The 15,455-nt window shown below is 45.9% G+C and overlaps 1 protein-coding gene across 2 annotated transcripts in view; it reads right to left on the bottom strand.

Annotated features, from left to right (window-relative positions):
• INSC (INSC spindle orientation adaptor protein) overlaps positions 1–15,455 on the bottom strand; it is a 132,297-nt gene that overhangs the window by 61,394 nt on the left and 55,448 nt on the right. For both annotated transcript variants that reach the window (XM_027115297.1, XM_027115296.1), the window contains 3 exons: positions 3,500–3,845; positions 2,465–2,517; positions 1,215–1,338 (listed from right to left, as the gene is read on the bottom strand). In XM_027115297.1, coding sequence (XP_026971098.1) covers positions 1,215–1,338; positions 2,465–2,517; positions 3,500–3,845 — 523 coding nt within the window. The remainder of the gene's footprint in view (positions 1–1,214; positions 1,339–2,464; positions 2,518–3,499; positions 3,846–15,455) is intronic.

A 15,455-nucleotide genomic window follows, 5' to 3' on the forward strand; every position in this document is an offset into this window, starting at 1 on the left:
CATCGCTCCTTCAATTTCTTCACCCACTTCGGCCCCATGTTCCACTGGGTCCCTCTAGACTTCCATTTGGGACGCTGGCCTTAGCTTGAACCACCACCTGCCGGTACACGTGACTGTCAACATTTGCTCATCGTGCCAGCTCCAGGGCCCCAGCCCTGGCCCCTCCCTTCCCTCATCCCAGACTCTCGGGGCAGGGAGAGTGAACTCCGCAGACCCTTCTGGGTTGGGAGGGTGAGGCTGCACAGGGCCAGCTACCCTGACCAGCAAGTGAACCAGGTCAGAAGGGCCTGTGCTGTGTACAAGACGAGCCAGACACATTGGGAAGAGAGAAATAGGTAGAAAGGCCAAGTTTGGAGAGAGGCCGATATGGGAAGGGATTTGTTATTTGTGGAAAGCTCTTATTTGGTGGTGGGAAAAGAATGGCAAATATGTAACACAATATTTCTGTAACTATAAATAACATGCAAATACCTTTCCTAATGCAAACCATATGGAATCAGCTTTTCTGGGAGGCTTTTAAAAATAGGAAAAGGCAAGAGAAGGAAATAATATGTATTTAATCCAAAAGTGCTAAGCACTTTTCATACGTTGTTTGCTTAGTCCTCTCACTTCTCTTCTAGGGAAGGTCTTCACTTTATATATGGGGAAAATGAGGCTATGGATTAAGGAATTTGACCAAGGTCCCATGATAAACCACAGTTTGAAAGTAGATCTGTCAGGTTCCAAAGCCCTCGTTCTTTCTGAAATCAAGTACCACCTTCCCTAGAGGCAGGGGCTAGACTAGCTGACCTTCCTAGATTCTTCTCTATTGCCACAATATCCAGAATTGACTTGTTCCCAGCAGGTGCCCTAAGTCTTTCAGGAATATAAGGATCTATTGTGTGCACTGTGAACAATAACTTAACAGAGAAGATTTAAGGTGGTGGTAGCAACACTGAAAGTGCAACTGGGAGACGCTGGGCTCTGCCGCTGCCTTGTTGTGTGACCTTAGGTCAGTATCTGCCCTCTCTGGGCTCTAGTTTTCACATCTTGAAAATGCAGAATTGGGCTAGATGGTCAGGAAGGCTCCGTTCAGCTCTAACAGTCCTGTCTCTCAGGTGTTGGAGTTCGCTTTGGTGGTCTGAGGAGGATGTCCCCCAAGAAAGCCCACTTTAGAGCTTCCCCGAGCCGGGCCCAGTCCCTCTGCCCACCTCCACTGCCCAGTCCACACTGACCTGCACCTCCCGGGTCAGGGCCAGCTCCAGCAGCTGGCCAAAGTGCTGGCCCAGCGTGCTCAGGGTCTCACTCACACAGGCCTTCATCGACTTCAGGATGTGCTCATTCTCAACCTGGAGGCACCTGGAGAAAGAAACCCTGGGTGGGCCACTGTAAGGGGCAGGCACTCAGCCCAGAGCCATTTTAGGGGACAGATCCGGGCCTGCAACAGGCCTGGTGGCGATGTAAGTGGCCTGGGAAAATGACATCAGCTCCTGGGGAGTCAGAGATGGAATATTCCAAGGCTGGCTTGTCCCCTGGCTTCCTAGTGTTCAAAGAAGTGCTGGCCTGCAATAGGAGCTAACAGTCCATGTTGCCAGGAAGAAAGGCCATCAGAAAGCAGTCAAATCCATACCTCTGGGCTTCTCCCTGGGAGAACCTGCCATCATTGCGGCCAGGGTCTAGGGATGGTGGACGGGAGTCATAGAGGAGGGCTGCTGGTGTGCCAGGTATGCCTTGCTCACTCTAAAGGTATATGGCAATGCCTGTGACCCTTTAAGAAATAGCTACTTAAAGCGTGCAGACAGGAGCCTTTGGGGATTTTCCACTCACACAGGAAGATCAAGGTCAAATCCAGCCCTATGACCTGAGAATGTTTCACAACGGAAGGCCAAAGACCCCATGGCAGTCCTAGGAATGTCAAGTTCCAGGTTTTTCTTCTAGGGCCTGGGGGCTGGAAGGGGTGAGGGAGGGTGTCAACACGCACCCAGGTGTGCATACAGACAAGGTTGAGTGTGTGTACGTTTCTGAGTGTAGACGTATGTGTGTTTATGTATGTGAGATACGAAGAGATTGTGAGTGTATTTCTGTGATTGTATGTTTATATATCTGTGCATGTCTGTGAAATCCTTGTCAATGTGTATGTGAGTGTAAAGGTGTGTCTGCTTTCACCTTGTCTTGACTTTGGAGATCAAGGGGCTTCCCAAAGCTGGGGTAAACTCTTTCCTTGTTACCAACCCTCAAGAATCCTCTTTCTTCCTATGCCCAGGCCTCTCCTCTGCCTTTTACATTCTCCCAGGCCTGAAAATCGAGCAGAAAATCCCAAGGGAGTCTTTTAAGGTTGCTGATAAAAGTCAGCAAAAGGAAACTCCCAGACCACCACCAGGCCTCCCCACTCCCACTGTCCCTGTGGGAGAAGATGCCAGCCCCTTTCCCTGCCTGAGGACCGGCTGGCAGACCCTGTCTAGATTCACCCAGAGGCCAGATTTACCTCTCAGTGACTGCTGACAGCTCTGAGCACTTCTCCATTAGCAGCTTTTCAATCTGCAGAAAAATAGATCAATTTTATTCAATTCAGTGAGCACTGGTCGAGGACCAACTGCTGAGCTGGACCCTCTGGGGCATAAAGATGAAGAATCAAATCAGCCAATTTGTAAAACAGGCACATAAACTATAACACAGTGTGGTATGGATGGCAAAAGAGATCATCATCAGTTGCTTTGGGGGCTCAAAAAAAGAAAACTGAGCAATTAGTTATGCTGGGGGATCTGGGAAGCTTCAGAGAGGAAGGGGCATTTGAGCTGGGTTTTAAAGAATGAATAGAAGTTTACTGTCTGCAAAGTGGAGCAAGGAAAAGGGTAGAGCACTAAGGTGCAAAGAGATGCCAGAAGAAAGAGAAATAAAGGGGGATTTTCAGTGGTTTGCTTTGGACTTGGAGGAGATTCAAAACCATGGGCTTTGGAATTACACAGCCTTAGGTTGAATCCGGCTTATACCATTCACTGCATAACTTTGGGCAAGTTACTTAGGCTTTCTGAGTTTCTGTTTCCTCATCTATAAAGTGAGGACAACAACACTAGCTAATATTTTTAATTAATTTAATTTAATTAGGACTCAGCCCTCACAACACATCTATGAAATAAATGCTATTATTATACTCATTAGGATGATGGAACTGGGGCACAGAGAAGTTAAGTAACTTGGCAAGGTCACACAGCAGACAGAGCTGACACTTGAGCAGGCAGGCATTAAAGAGGGTGTATTTAACCATTGCACGTTGTCTCTCAGTGGTTGTGTTGGCCTCAGAGGTTGTTCAAGGTAAATGAGGTGTATGTAAAAACATCTAGCACAATTCCTAGAACAGAGCAGATACTCAGTAAAGGTCCTTACTGTCTTCTCTGCTTCCTTGGAAGTGGAGAGAGGTCCCTGAGACAAGAAGAGTTAGGACTCTACACAATTCAGACCCACTCTTCTAAAAGGCAACCCCATTCCGAGTGCCCACCCACGCCCATGCCAGGCAACCCACCTGGCCCATCTCCTGCGAGGAGCTCCTGCTAACAGCGCTGTACTCGCTGACCATGGAGCGGGCGTGGCAGGTCAGTCGCACGCTCATGCTATGGACACGCGCCCAGCGGTCCTGGGCCAGCTTCTGCCCGATCCTACGCAGCTCAGTGCTGATGACCCAGCCCCGCTTGAGCAGCAGCTGCAGGGGGTCTCCGGGGCCAGAACCGCCTGCCAGGATGAGGTCGCCCTGTGCATCCTCCTCCAGGCTGATGGGCTTTGCCTGCAGGACACACATGCACTCACACTCCGTCATGAGCTTCAGGTCCTCCATCCAGCGCTGGACCGAATCCACCTGCATCAGGTGCAGCCTGCAGCCGGGGAACAGTGCCATGAAGCCTATTAACACTCCACAATTTCCAAAGGTTTCAATTCCAAGCCATCTGGTGTTTACTAAACACCTACTATATGCTCATCACTGTTTCTTGCATTCACTTACCTTAATCCTCTTATTTCTCATTATGTCCATCTTACAGATAGTAAGATGTTTTGAGGGCAGATGACCAGACAAATCAGGCAATGAAATCTGACAGAGTAGCAGATTATCTTTACAATAAGAGGAAAATAGAAATAGCTTAAATATTAAATATTAGCTATGTCAAGTAAGCTACGGTACAGCTACATGGTTATATAATGTGCACTTATTTAAAATAATGCTTTCCAGAAGTTTATAGCAAAGAAAAATGTGTGCACTAATAAAATAAACCCACAGTATGCAAAGCAGTATGCAGAAATGTAAACACAATTATTATAACTATGTTTAAAAGCTATCTCTAGAAAAAATATTTAAAAGAAATATTAAAATGCTAGTGGTTTTTTATGGGTGGTGAAACAAAAAGATTTTTCATTTGTTTTCAACCTTTCTCTAATTTCCAAATTTACTTTCATAAGCATATATACTAATTTTGTAATGGAACAAAATTAACTCTATTTAGTACAACAGCATGAGAATATCCATTAGATCTTAAGATCTTTGTTAAATAAAATTCACTTAATCAAATAATAGTAATATCAGATCATTAACAAAGCTTTGAACGTTGCTTGAATGAATTATATTTAATATCACATAAGTGCCAGACACTGTGGGAAAAGTGGAGATCAACATGCCACACCTCCCCTCTCATGGAGCTTTTGATCTGCCTAAAGAATCAAGACATAGTAATGAGAAGTTAAAAAACAATAGATTTCAACATCATTCGAAGATTATGACAGAAGACGACATACACACTTAACCTTTAAGGCTGGGCTCAAGTCCCTTCGCCTTGGCTTGTAACAGTGTTCAAACTAGTCTTTCTGTTGCTAATCTTACCTGCCTCCAGCCATTCTCCACCTGCCACTAGTCATTCACTCATTCCACAAAACAGTATTCAGTGCCTACTATGTACCAAGTACTGTTCTAAGCTGGGCTATAAGAGCAAGCAAGTAGATAAAAGTCATTTCCCTTGTAAAGGTTACAAACAAGTGAGAGGACAGTCAACTTCCAAAGTAATTTCCAGAATAAATAAGCAATGCATACAATACGTTGGAGGTGGTCAGTGCTCTGAAGGAAAAGAACAGGGAAAAAGGATAGAGAGTTGTGGGGGTGAAAGGGGGAGTAGGCATTGCAATGTAAAATAAGTGGCTCAGAGAAGGCTCACTGAGGAAGGGACCTTTGAGCCAAGACATGAAGGACATGAGGGAGTGAGCCATGTAGATATCTGGGGGGAAATTGTTTCAGAGAGAGAGAACAGCAAGTGCAAAGGCCCTGAGGCATAAGTGTCCTTGAGATGTGTGAGAAAGACAAGAGTTAACCTGGCAGAGAGTGGGATGGAGGACTTGAGGTGAAAGCAGTGGAGGGTGGAGGTGAGCAGACCCTATGGAGCTGTGTGGGACAAGGTGAGGATTTGGCTTTTATTCTGAGTCAATACAGCCAGCACCCAGAAGGCACTGATGAGGCCAGGTAAGTAGGGCCAAGGTACCAAGTAGGACTGAAATGATAGCGGAATGCTCCAATTATCATGGTTAAAATCACGCCTTCATATTTACTGTTATTTAATGAGGAGTAGGACTTTCTGAACAATGCAGCTGTTTGTCTATGAGGTTTTTAAATGTAATTTTTAACCACAAAGCTTATACTGTTTATGCAAATTGTGCATGTGGTTTCTTATAGCTTTTTAAATAGTTAAAAATAAAAGCTTACCAACATCCTTTCTTTCTCCCTCTCCCTTCATGAAAAATAGCTATTATATTTTGTAAAGAATTTGAATAGATGATAGATAGATGGATAGATAGATGAAAAATCACTTTGTGGATATACCACAATTTATTAAACCATTTTCCCACTGCTGGGAACTCACTTTTCCAGTTCTTGACCACTATAAACACATATGCCCTTATATAACCAGTATCTTCATTCTATGCCCTAGACCCCCAGGAGTAGGAGTGAAATTCTATAGATGCTGCCATATTGGCTCTCCAAGGCAGCAATGCATCCCATTCCCCGAACAATGCAGGAGAACTTTCTATACATATATCTTGTTACTCCCCTGCATGAGTCCTCAGTGTGCCCCCACTGACCACTCCCCCATAAGTTAAAATTCCTGAGGCTCAGATGGGGAGTGTCCAAGATCTGGCCCCAGCCTCCCTTCCCACACATCTCCCTTTTCCACCTTCCCTCATATCTTAGCACCCCCACCATAGACACACTATACTCCAGGCACTCTCAACCTTCCTGTTTCTCAAGCGTGGCTCTCTTTTACAGTCTCCCCCATGGCCTTGCACAGACAATTCCTCTCAGATCAGAATTCCCTTTCCTTCTTCTCTACCTGGCAAGCTCCTATTAACCCTGCAATACCCGGCTCTCGTGTTACTTTCTCTGAAGAGCCTCAGTCAGAGCTTATCAGCTGCCCCCCAGGACCCCCACCTCTCTGTGCATCCTCCATTGGAGCACTAATAACATTCTATTGCAATTTGTATGTTTGTCTGAACTCTCCAAGTCCTGTGAGGGACATCCCTCGTGTCTGGTTTATTACCAGCGCCTGACATATACCAGCTACACATCTGAAAGAGCGGCAGGCATTTACTGCCATACCTCTGCAGAAGACTCCACATGCCTCCACCATTCCACCTCCCCAGGGAGTGCCCCACGAACAATGTCAACTAAAAAGAATGCACAACCTAAAAATTGAGAATTATGTTTTATTTGGCGGACAAAACTGAGGACTTCCAGTCTGGGAGGCAGCCTCTCAGAACAGCTCTGAGAGACTGCTCCAAAAAGGTAAAGGAGGAACCAGGATATAGAGGAGTTTTTGCAACAAAGACCAAATAGTCAGAACATCACAACATTACTGTTAAATAAAGATAACCAGACATCTCAGGTTAATGAATTTAGCACTTTACTGTGTATGGGAAGATGCAAGAGTCTGGGCTCACTGAAATCATTCCTTTGATATGTACCTTAGCTATCTAGGGCCAGTATCCTGTGCTTTCCCATCCTGCGTCCCCTCAGGGTGGCTGCAGAGGCTGAGGGCTTGACTGCGGGCAGCCCGTTTTTCTCCATCCTGAGTTCCCTCGGGGCTCACCTTTGCGGGCGGCTATAGTGGCTTGATGGCTGCAACATCCTTTGTTTACTGACATGGCAGGCAACGTTTTTCATTCACGACAACATGATTGGAAAGGTGATATAGAGGATGGAAAAGTCTATGACCCTCATGTTCTAGAGATACAGAACAGGGAGGCAAACTGACCTAGGGGCTTTTAGGGGGCAACAAATGAACTAGTCACTCACTCACTGACTCATTCTCTCCATAAACACTTTGCTGTGGACATCTGTTGTTTTTGTCTTCCCAGCATTCTCCCTCCTTCTGCCATCAGTAGCAAAGACGAGTTCTATTAGCTGCCTCTTGGGGCAACCTAGACTTCAGCGTTTCTCTCCTCTTTGGGGAAAGCCCCTCCTCCCAAACACAGAGTGGTCCCCCAGGGGAGATGTCTGCGCTGTGTGAAGACACCCTTGGCCATAGCTGGTGGTTAATCCATGGGTGGGCTCCTGAACCAAGCTGCATGAATCCAATTCCCTCTCCCCAAACTGAGAAGCTTAGAACCAAGAGTTACACAGACTGGAGTTGTTGGACGCAGGTCACATTCGTGACGGCAAATTCCGTTGTTCCACCAGGAACTCCAGCATCATTTGGGGACTGGGAAATAAGGCCAAGAGTTAACTTCCATTGCTTGCAACCAAAGGAAACTTTTCTAAAGCACACATTCACAAATAACTAAGCAGAGTTGAGTCGGTGCCATCCCTTAGAGAAAAGATTTTCTGGGAATTCAAAGAAGGGAGCTACTCCTTTCAGTTGGAGATCAGGGGACGGTTCATGTAGAAAGCGGCATTAGAGCTGGGTAGGGTTCGGACACACGAAGACAGTGGGAGAATCCTCCAGGGTGCGGCAGACAACAGGACAATGAGTAGGTTAGTTGGGCTAGAGTTATATATTCTGGAAAAGAGGCTGCTGTGAAGGGCAGATCTGGAGAAGGGGGAAAGCCCTGATCTTGAAAAACTTTGAAGCCAGAGTAGGGGTTGGGCATTTATGCTGAAAGCCACAAGAAGCTATCCAAGGGTGGCAGGCAGGGCAACAGGGGTAGAGACCAGTGGAGTTGAAAGACTCCTACCTAAATCACAGCAGCTGGAGCCAGCACCCAGCACAAAGGGAACCCATGGTGCTGGGGTGGGCTCTTAGCATGTCTCCCTGTGGAAGAGCTCTGGGGTCCTCATGGGGGAGTTACTCACACCCCCTTACTTCTGGCCTGGGTGGGAAAGGGCCGTGGAAGAACCAGGTAGAGAGAAAAAGGGAGTCAGAGCCACCACATGCCTCTAGTGTAAGCCCATCCCAGGAGGCCTGATTAGATTCCAAACTCATATTTTCATCACCCGCCTTCACCCCCAACTCACACGCAGGCATTACTCAGTTCTTGCTCTTTAAGATCTTTAAAAATTAGAAAGAAAGTGGGATTTTAGAAGCTGTGTTGATTAAAATCCTAGCTGATTTATCACTCTGCTGGTAAGAGAAATGGAATGACGAAACTATTGATTTCCCCAATGTTTGTGCATTTGTGCCCATGCGTGTCCGTGTTTGTGGATATGAACTCATTCGGGTGTCTGTCTATATTGTCCGTGCGCCAGTGTCTGGGCGTCTGGGTGAGAGTTTGTGTATCTCTACCTGCGTAAATACTCAGATGAGTTTGTGTGTTTACTGGTTTTGTGCCAGAGAAACTCGATGATTAAAAACGGATGGGGTGGGGTGGGGCTTGAGCATGGACTGCACTTAATCACTCAATTCCAAAGGAAAGAGTCTATTAAGTGGAGAAAAGAAGTAGCTTTGCAGTGGAGAAACCTGGCAAATACCACCTTAACCAAGAGATCAAAGTGAATCTCACTGCTGATACGCCACGTTGATAGCATGTACCCCTGATACTACGTGATGAAGACACTTCACCGCTGCAGCATTTTCCCTGAAACCCATAACTCAGTCTCATCATAGGAAAAACACTGGGGACCCAAACCAAGGGACGTTGTACAAAAGACCTGACCAGGACTCATCAAAACGGTCGGGGTCATCAAAAGCAAGGGGTGACCGAGAAACTGTCACAGGCCAGAGGAGACTAAGGAGACGTGACGATGACGACATGTAACAGGATGTCCTGGATGGAATCCTGAAACAAAAGAAGACATTCGTGGAAAAACTAGTGAAATCCGAATAAAGTCTGGAAATTAGTTAATAGTAAAGCACCAATGCTTCTTCCTTAGTTGTGGCCAATGTACCAACCTGCTATTAGACACTAATCAGAGGAACTGGGTATGGGGTATATAGAAACACCGTGCACTATCTTGGCAACTTTCTGTAAATCCAAAACTACTTAAAAATTTTTTTTTAATTTCTTTTAAAAAGATGAGGTTCGGCAGGGAGGTGGAGTCCAGAAGACAAGCCTGAGTGTTTTCTACCCCAACTCGCCAGAAAGAATCTCACATCACTTGCTTCTTCCCCAACCAGAAGCATGGGCTGAGACAGTCTGTCTCTCTGACTTTGTGTCGTGAGCCTGCAGAAAGAAGACTTAGAGCAGCGGTCCCCAAGCTTTTGGGCACCAGGGACCAGTTCTGTGGAAGACAATTGCTCTAGGGACCGGTGGCGGGGGTCGGTGTGTGGGGTCTGGTTCGGGCGGTAATGCGAGCGATGGCGAGCGGCAGATGAAGTTTCACTCTCTCGCCGCTCACCTGCTGCTCTGCGGCCCGGTTCCTAACAGGCCTCAGACCAGTACCGGTCCACAGCCCAGGGCTTGGGGACCTCTGCCTTGGAGCATCAAAGCTCCAGTGGACGGGAGGGAGAAACCTGGCTAAGGAGCCTGAAGCGGAAGGACAGAGGGTCCGCAGTTGGGCTAGGGGATGGAAGTTGTCCTCTAGGGGGAAGAAACAGTGGAAGCCTAGCTGGCTTTGCCTTCAGTCGACCCCATCAGCCGCCCTAGAGCCCAGCAAGGGCTGAATCCCAGGCCAGCCTCTTGGACTTGTGCCTTCTATGCTTAGCTACCTCAGGGAGGCCTCCCTCTGGCGTTCAGCCCCTCATACTGGCTCAGGAAGATGCCGCTCCCTCATTAATTGTCTGAACAGGCCTGGAACCAGAGCTTCCTCAGGACAGAACCGCTTATCAGGTAAAGGCCTTGAGCGTAAGAGGAGCTTCCGCAGGCCCAGGCCAACAAGGCTTGCACGTCTGCGCGCAGGGGTAGAAAGAGCTGGCTCTGCTGTTCGTCATCTGTGTAATTGAAGGCAGGCTGCCACTGCTGCTGCCTTTTTTTTTTCTTCCTTTTTCTGAGATTTTTATTGAAATAACATATGTATATAAAAGTGAACAAATCATAATATCAAGCTGCAGTTCCATGAATTTTCATAAGGTCAACACACCCTTGTATCCAGGAACCAGATAAAGAAATAGAATATTAGCAGCATCCCAGAAGCCTCCCTTGCAACCCCTTCTGGACACTCCCCAACCAGAATAACCAGTATCCTGACTCTCACAACATACATTCGTCTTTTGAGTAAGTTTCTTAACCTCTCTGAGCTTCAATTTCTTCACCTGTAAAACAGAGATAATGATAGAACCTTCCACAGTGAGTTGATGGAAGGATTAAATTAAATGGTGAACGTAAAGGGCCTAGGACAGTGCATAGCACAAAGGAGATGCTCAAAAATGTTCATTCTCTTTGCTGCCTTTCCCCATAGCAACACTTCAGCACCTCTAATAATTATAATAGAGGCTAGAATTTAGTGAGCACATTCCATGTGCTGAGCACTATGCTAAGTGCTTTACATGAACTATTTGATCTACTCCTCAGGACAACTATCTGAGTTGGGTCTTATTATCATTCCCATTTTACAGATGAGGAAACTGAGATGCAGAGAAGTAAAATCACCCCGGGAAAAAGCAGTAGCACTGAGATTGAAACCCTAGTCTCTCTGGTTCCAGAGTCTACTCTTAACTGCCATGCTTCACTGCTTCCTATTCTACCTGAAGAAGAACAGAGAGCAAGATAAGATGCCTTAACACAGGGAGATATGCAGGGCCATTTTCCCAAGAAAGAACTTCAGGGGCTGCTTATCAGCAACAGGAAGATGAAGGAAAGCTATGAGCCCTGGCTCTGCCTAAAGCTCTGGGTAGCGGGAGGACCAGGATCACAGGCCCCAGAGATGTAATTGCTGCTTTCAGGCCAAACCCACTCCCGGCCGTGCAGTTCCAGGAGCTGCCTTCCAGGGTGACAGCTTCAGAGATGAGGACAGACAAGGGGCGCCTGTGGGGAAAGCAGAATCTGGTTTTCTTTTAAGAATGAGCTTAAAATAACTTCTATTTCCAGAGATTGTTTAAACAGATACCTCCTCTTTCTCCCCCAGCAGCAACCAAACATACAGAGAATAAATGAGCAGAGTAGTAAAGCCCATGGGCCCCTGCCTCCTCCTGACCCCGCTCAGTGGCTCATCCCACTTAGGTCCAAGGCCAGCTCTGACCAGGGAAGAGAGGACGTCGGAGGTTCTGGCCCACCGGCAGGTGGAGGGCAAAATGGGCTGATGCTCAAGGCATGTATATACCTATGAAGCCTGACTTTGTCCAGCTTGCTTTGCACCCAAGCTGCCCTAGTTACAACTAAACCATCGGGATAATAATATAATTGTGTTTAGCTAAAAAACAAATAAGTAGGGCTTCCCTGATGGCTCAGTGGTTGAGAGTCCGCCTGCCGATGCAGGGGACACGGGTTCGTGCCCTGGTCCGGGAAGATCCCACATGCCACAGAGCGGCTGGGCCCGTGAGCCATGGCCACTGAGCCTGCGTGTCCGGAGCCTGTGCTCCGCAACGGGAGAGGCCACACCACTGAGGCGCCTGCGTACCGCAAAAAAAAAACACAAAAAAATAAGTAATAGAGGATTGATGAAAAGCAGCTCTGAAGTCACAGGGAAAGGGAAAATAGACAAAATCCACCAGTAATAACAACTAATGTTTATTGGACCCCAGGACTCTACAATTATCATGTAGTATTTTATTCTCACAGTAACCTGATTAAGTGAACACTCTTATTGTCTCCACTTTACGGATGAGAATACAGAGGTGCAGAAGACCTACATGACTTAAGAGAGCCAGAACTCCATGTAGGCAGCCTGATTTCATAGACTATGTGCGGCCGTACTAAATGGTTTCTCCACCTATCTCTCTCGTCCACCAGACTTTGAGATCTTCTCAAAGGCAGGCACTGTCTGATCTATCTCAGCATCACCAGCACTCAGCACAGGGCCTGACATATAGCAGGTGTCATTATATACTTAATTGAATCAAGTAAACCAGAGACCACCTGGGAAACGGACTGTGAGCCTTGCCACGCCAGATGAAAATATTTCCAGAACTAGCAGAGTGTCATGCAAGATGAGCATGAGCGCCCTGACCTGGCACATGGATTGGAATCCCTGAACTCACCCCTTCCTCTCTTCTGGGGCTCTACTTCAGAAGACGTGGACTCTGTCTTTGGTTTGGATGTCAGAAAAAGCATAGGTCAGCTCATTGCGATACTTTTTTCCCTGTGGTTAAAATTTGAGGTTGGGTAAGTAACTAGATACCACAAAAGACATGATGATAAACTTTTTTTGTTTTAAATAGAAATACTTAAAGCAGGTGTCAGCAGAATCAGAGAGACCTTTGTAAAAGGCATTGTTCAAACATTCCTATATTCCACCAAGCCATGCTCTGGTTGGGTAGAGCTTGGACCTTTAGCAACCATTATCCCAATTCTCAGAAATTTCAGGCAAATGGTTTTCCAGTGAGGTGTGGAGATATATAGCTAAGCCTTGGAGAAGTAGCTGAAGGGAGGTCTGCGCTCCCATAGGAAGGGCCTGTCCCCACATGATGCCTGTAACATAAAATATTCTCAACCAGTTTGATAAGGTTTAAAACAATACCTGGTCAATTCAGTGAAACACTACAGATGCTGATCATGTGCCAGGCTTTGTGCTGGTGACCCTTGCCCTTAGGAAGCTCACACTGTCTAAGAGATAAACAGACATAAACAAATATAGCCCAACCTCATTCTCATCCTAACATGATGTACCAGAGTGTCAAGTATTTCCAGGAGTTCCTAGAGTTCGTCTCATATATATATTTCCCCCCCCCCAAAAAAAAGACTGGTTCAGTCAACCACAAGGCAGCATTGGATAATTCTGTCATCTCTTCTTCCTTTAGCAGCCTTACACTAGGTATAATTCTAGTTGCCAGGTCCTGCCAGGTCCACCGAGCATGGCTGCCTTTCCTTCTGGGTAATATCATGCTGTCTGATCTCTACTAGACATCTCTGACTGTCATAGTCGCTGCTTCTTCTCTTACTGCTGTATCTTCTAGGTACCACTGTGCCGGCATCAGAGCCAGGCATGACACTGGGTCTTCTGGGCATCATGTGGCTTCTGTTGGGTACCAGTGCTCCCCTCAGAGCATGAACTCTGGAGCTAGATTACCTGGATTAAATCCTAGTCTGCCACTTGCTAACTACAACTTTGGGAAAGCCTCTTTGTATTTCAGTTTCCTCTTCCTCAATGGCAAAAGGGAATGATAATAGTACCTAACTCCTAGGCTTTTTGTGATTATTAAATGAAGTGAATATATGAATATATATATTCACACACATACATATGTATACAAACGTTTGTAAATATTTGCTTAGAATAATGCCTGATAGGCAATATTGCATGTGTTAGTTATTTCTGGAGTGATTTGAATTAAAGCAGCTGGTAACATCAGAACTTAGTTACTTAAACGTGAGAGAAATAAGGAAGAATTCTGGAAAGATGACAGTAGTGGCAGCATAGTTTATCAATCACTCCAATTTCCCATATAAAAACTGACAGAGCAACTAGATAACAAGGCCCAAACCCCATGGATAATATTTACAGCAAAGCTAGATGATAAAGCATTCCTACAAACCTCAAAATACAAGCGTGGGGCGGGGCGGGGGGGCAAACCACCTGCAGGTACAAGACTGCTCGGTATCATCTGTATGAGAGGAAGAAGAAGGAAAGAATAAGGTGGCATCTGGAGAACATGGGAAAGGAGAACCCCAATGTAGCCACTGGGTATTTACTGGAAAGCACAGTGTGACAATTTGAGAATAATAACTGAAATTAGAAGGGGTTTGCCTCTCCAATGAGGTGAGTGCAAGGCACGTACTCTGAACTCTCAAAACTGACCCAACAGGAATCTCTTCTACAACAAAACACCACCTTAAGAAGAAACTTTTGGGAGTAAAATCGAAATTGAGAAGGACAGAGATAATAGAGACAGAAGGAAGAGAGTTCAGACCAATGTGAGGGGCAGAACAGAGCTAGGAACCTTAGAAAGCAGATCACTATATTTTTGAACCCTACACAAAAGCAAAAGAAGACGGAGCTCTATGAAGTTAGAACAGATTTCCTGAGCCCTACTTCCCTCTAAAAGTTTATGGAAACTAATTTCACATACAAATGAGCAAAAAAAATTTATTAAAGTATCATCCCATGCATAGTTATTTTAGAAAGAGAATAAAGAGCAGAATAATATTGCTACGATGAGATAATGCCAAGAGAAGGTACTCAAAAACAGAAGGAAACTATAAATTACTGTTTCAATATTTCAACAACCATTATCAAATGAGTTTAAATTTTTAAGAAAAATGATATATACCGAGTATACTACCTATATGGAAACAAGCATACAAGGTGTATTCTAGTAAGATTATTGGACTTTTAAAAGAAAAAAAGAGGGCTTCCCTGGTGGCGCAGTGGTTGGGAGTCGGCCTGCCGGTGCAGGGGGCACGGGTTTGTGCCCCGGTCTGGGAGGGTCCCGCGTGCCGCGGGGCGGCTGGGCCCGTGAGCCGTGGCCGCTGAGCCTGCGCGTCCGGAGCCTGTGCTCCGCAACAGGAGAGGCCACGGCGGTGGGAGGCCCGCGTACCGCAAAAAAAAAAAAAAAAAGTGCACGTTATTTATAAGGGACAGGAAATTATGCTCTGATAACTTTCTTAGAGCAATCCTTTATACCAGAAAAAAAGTACAGTAACATATTTAAAATATTCGATATGAAAAGAAACCAAGGTTATTATATTTAGCCAAATGACGTTCAAGAATAAGATGAGGAGTCCTGATTTGTGTGGCAGCAGTGGTGTTGGAAGACAATCACTCAAGAATAATTAAGATAAAATCGATAGGACTTGAATACCAATTCAGATGCAAGATGAACAACAGGGACTAGTCAAAGATGTGACCCAAATTTTTGACTCAAGCAGATGAATGGACAGGAGAAACCAGTTCAGAAAACAGGAAGGCGGGTTCAGCTTGAGACTTGTTGAGTCTGATGGGACGACTGTCTCTTCTTTTGAAGAAGGCCCATCCCTCTCAC

This window comes from Aethalodelphis obliquidens, unplaced genomic scaffold (genome assembly GCF_003676395.1).
Source record: "Aethalodelphis obliquidens isolate GAN/ISIS:26980383/991018 unplaced genomic scaffold, ASM367639v1 scaffold14, whole genome shotgun sequence".
Classification (NCBI taxonomy): Eukaryota; Metazoa; Chordata; class Mammalia; order Artiodactyla; family Delphinidae; genus Aethalodelphis; species Aethalodelphis obliquidens.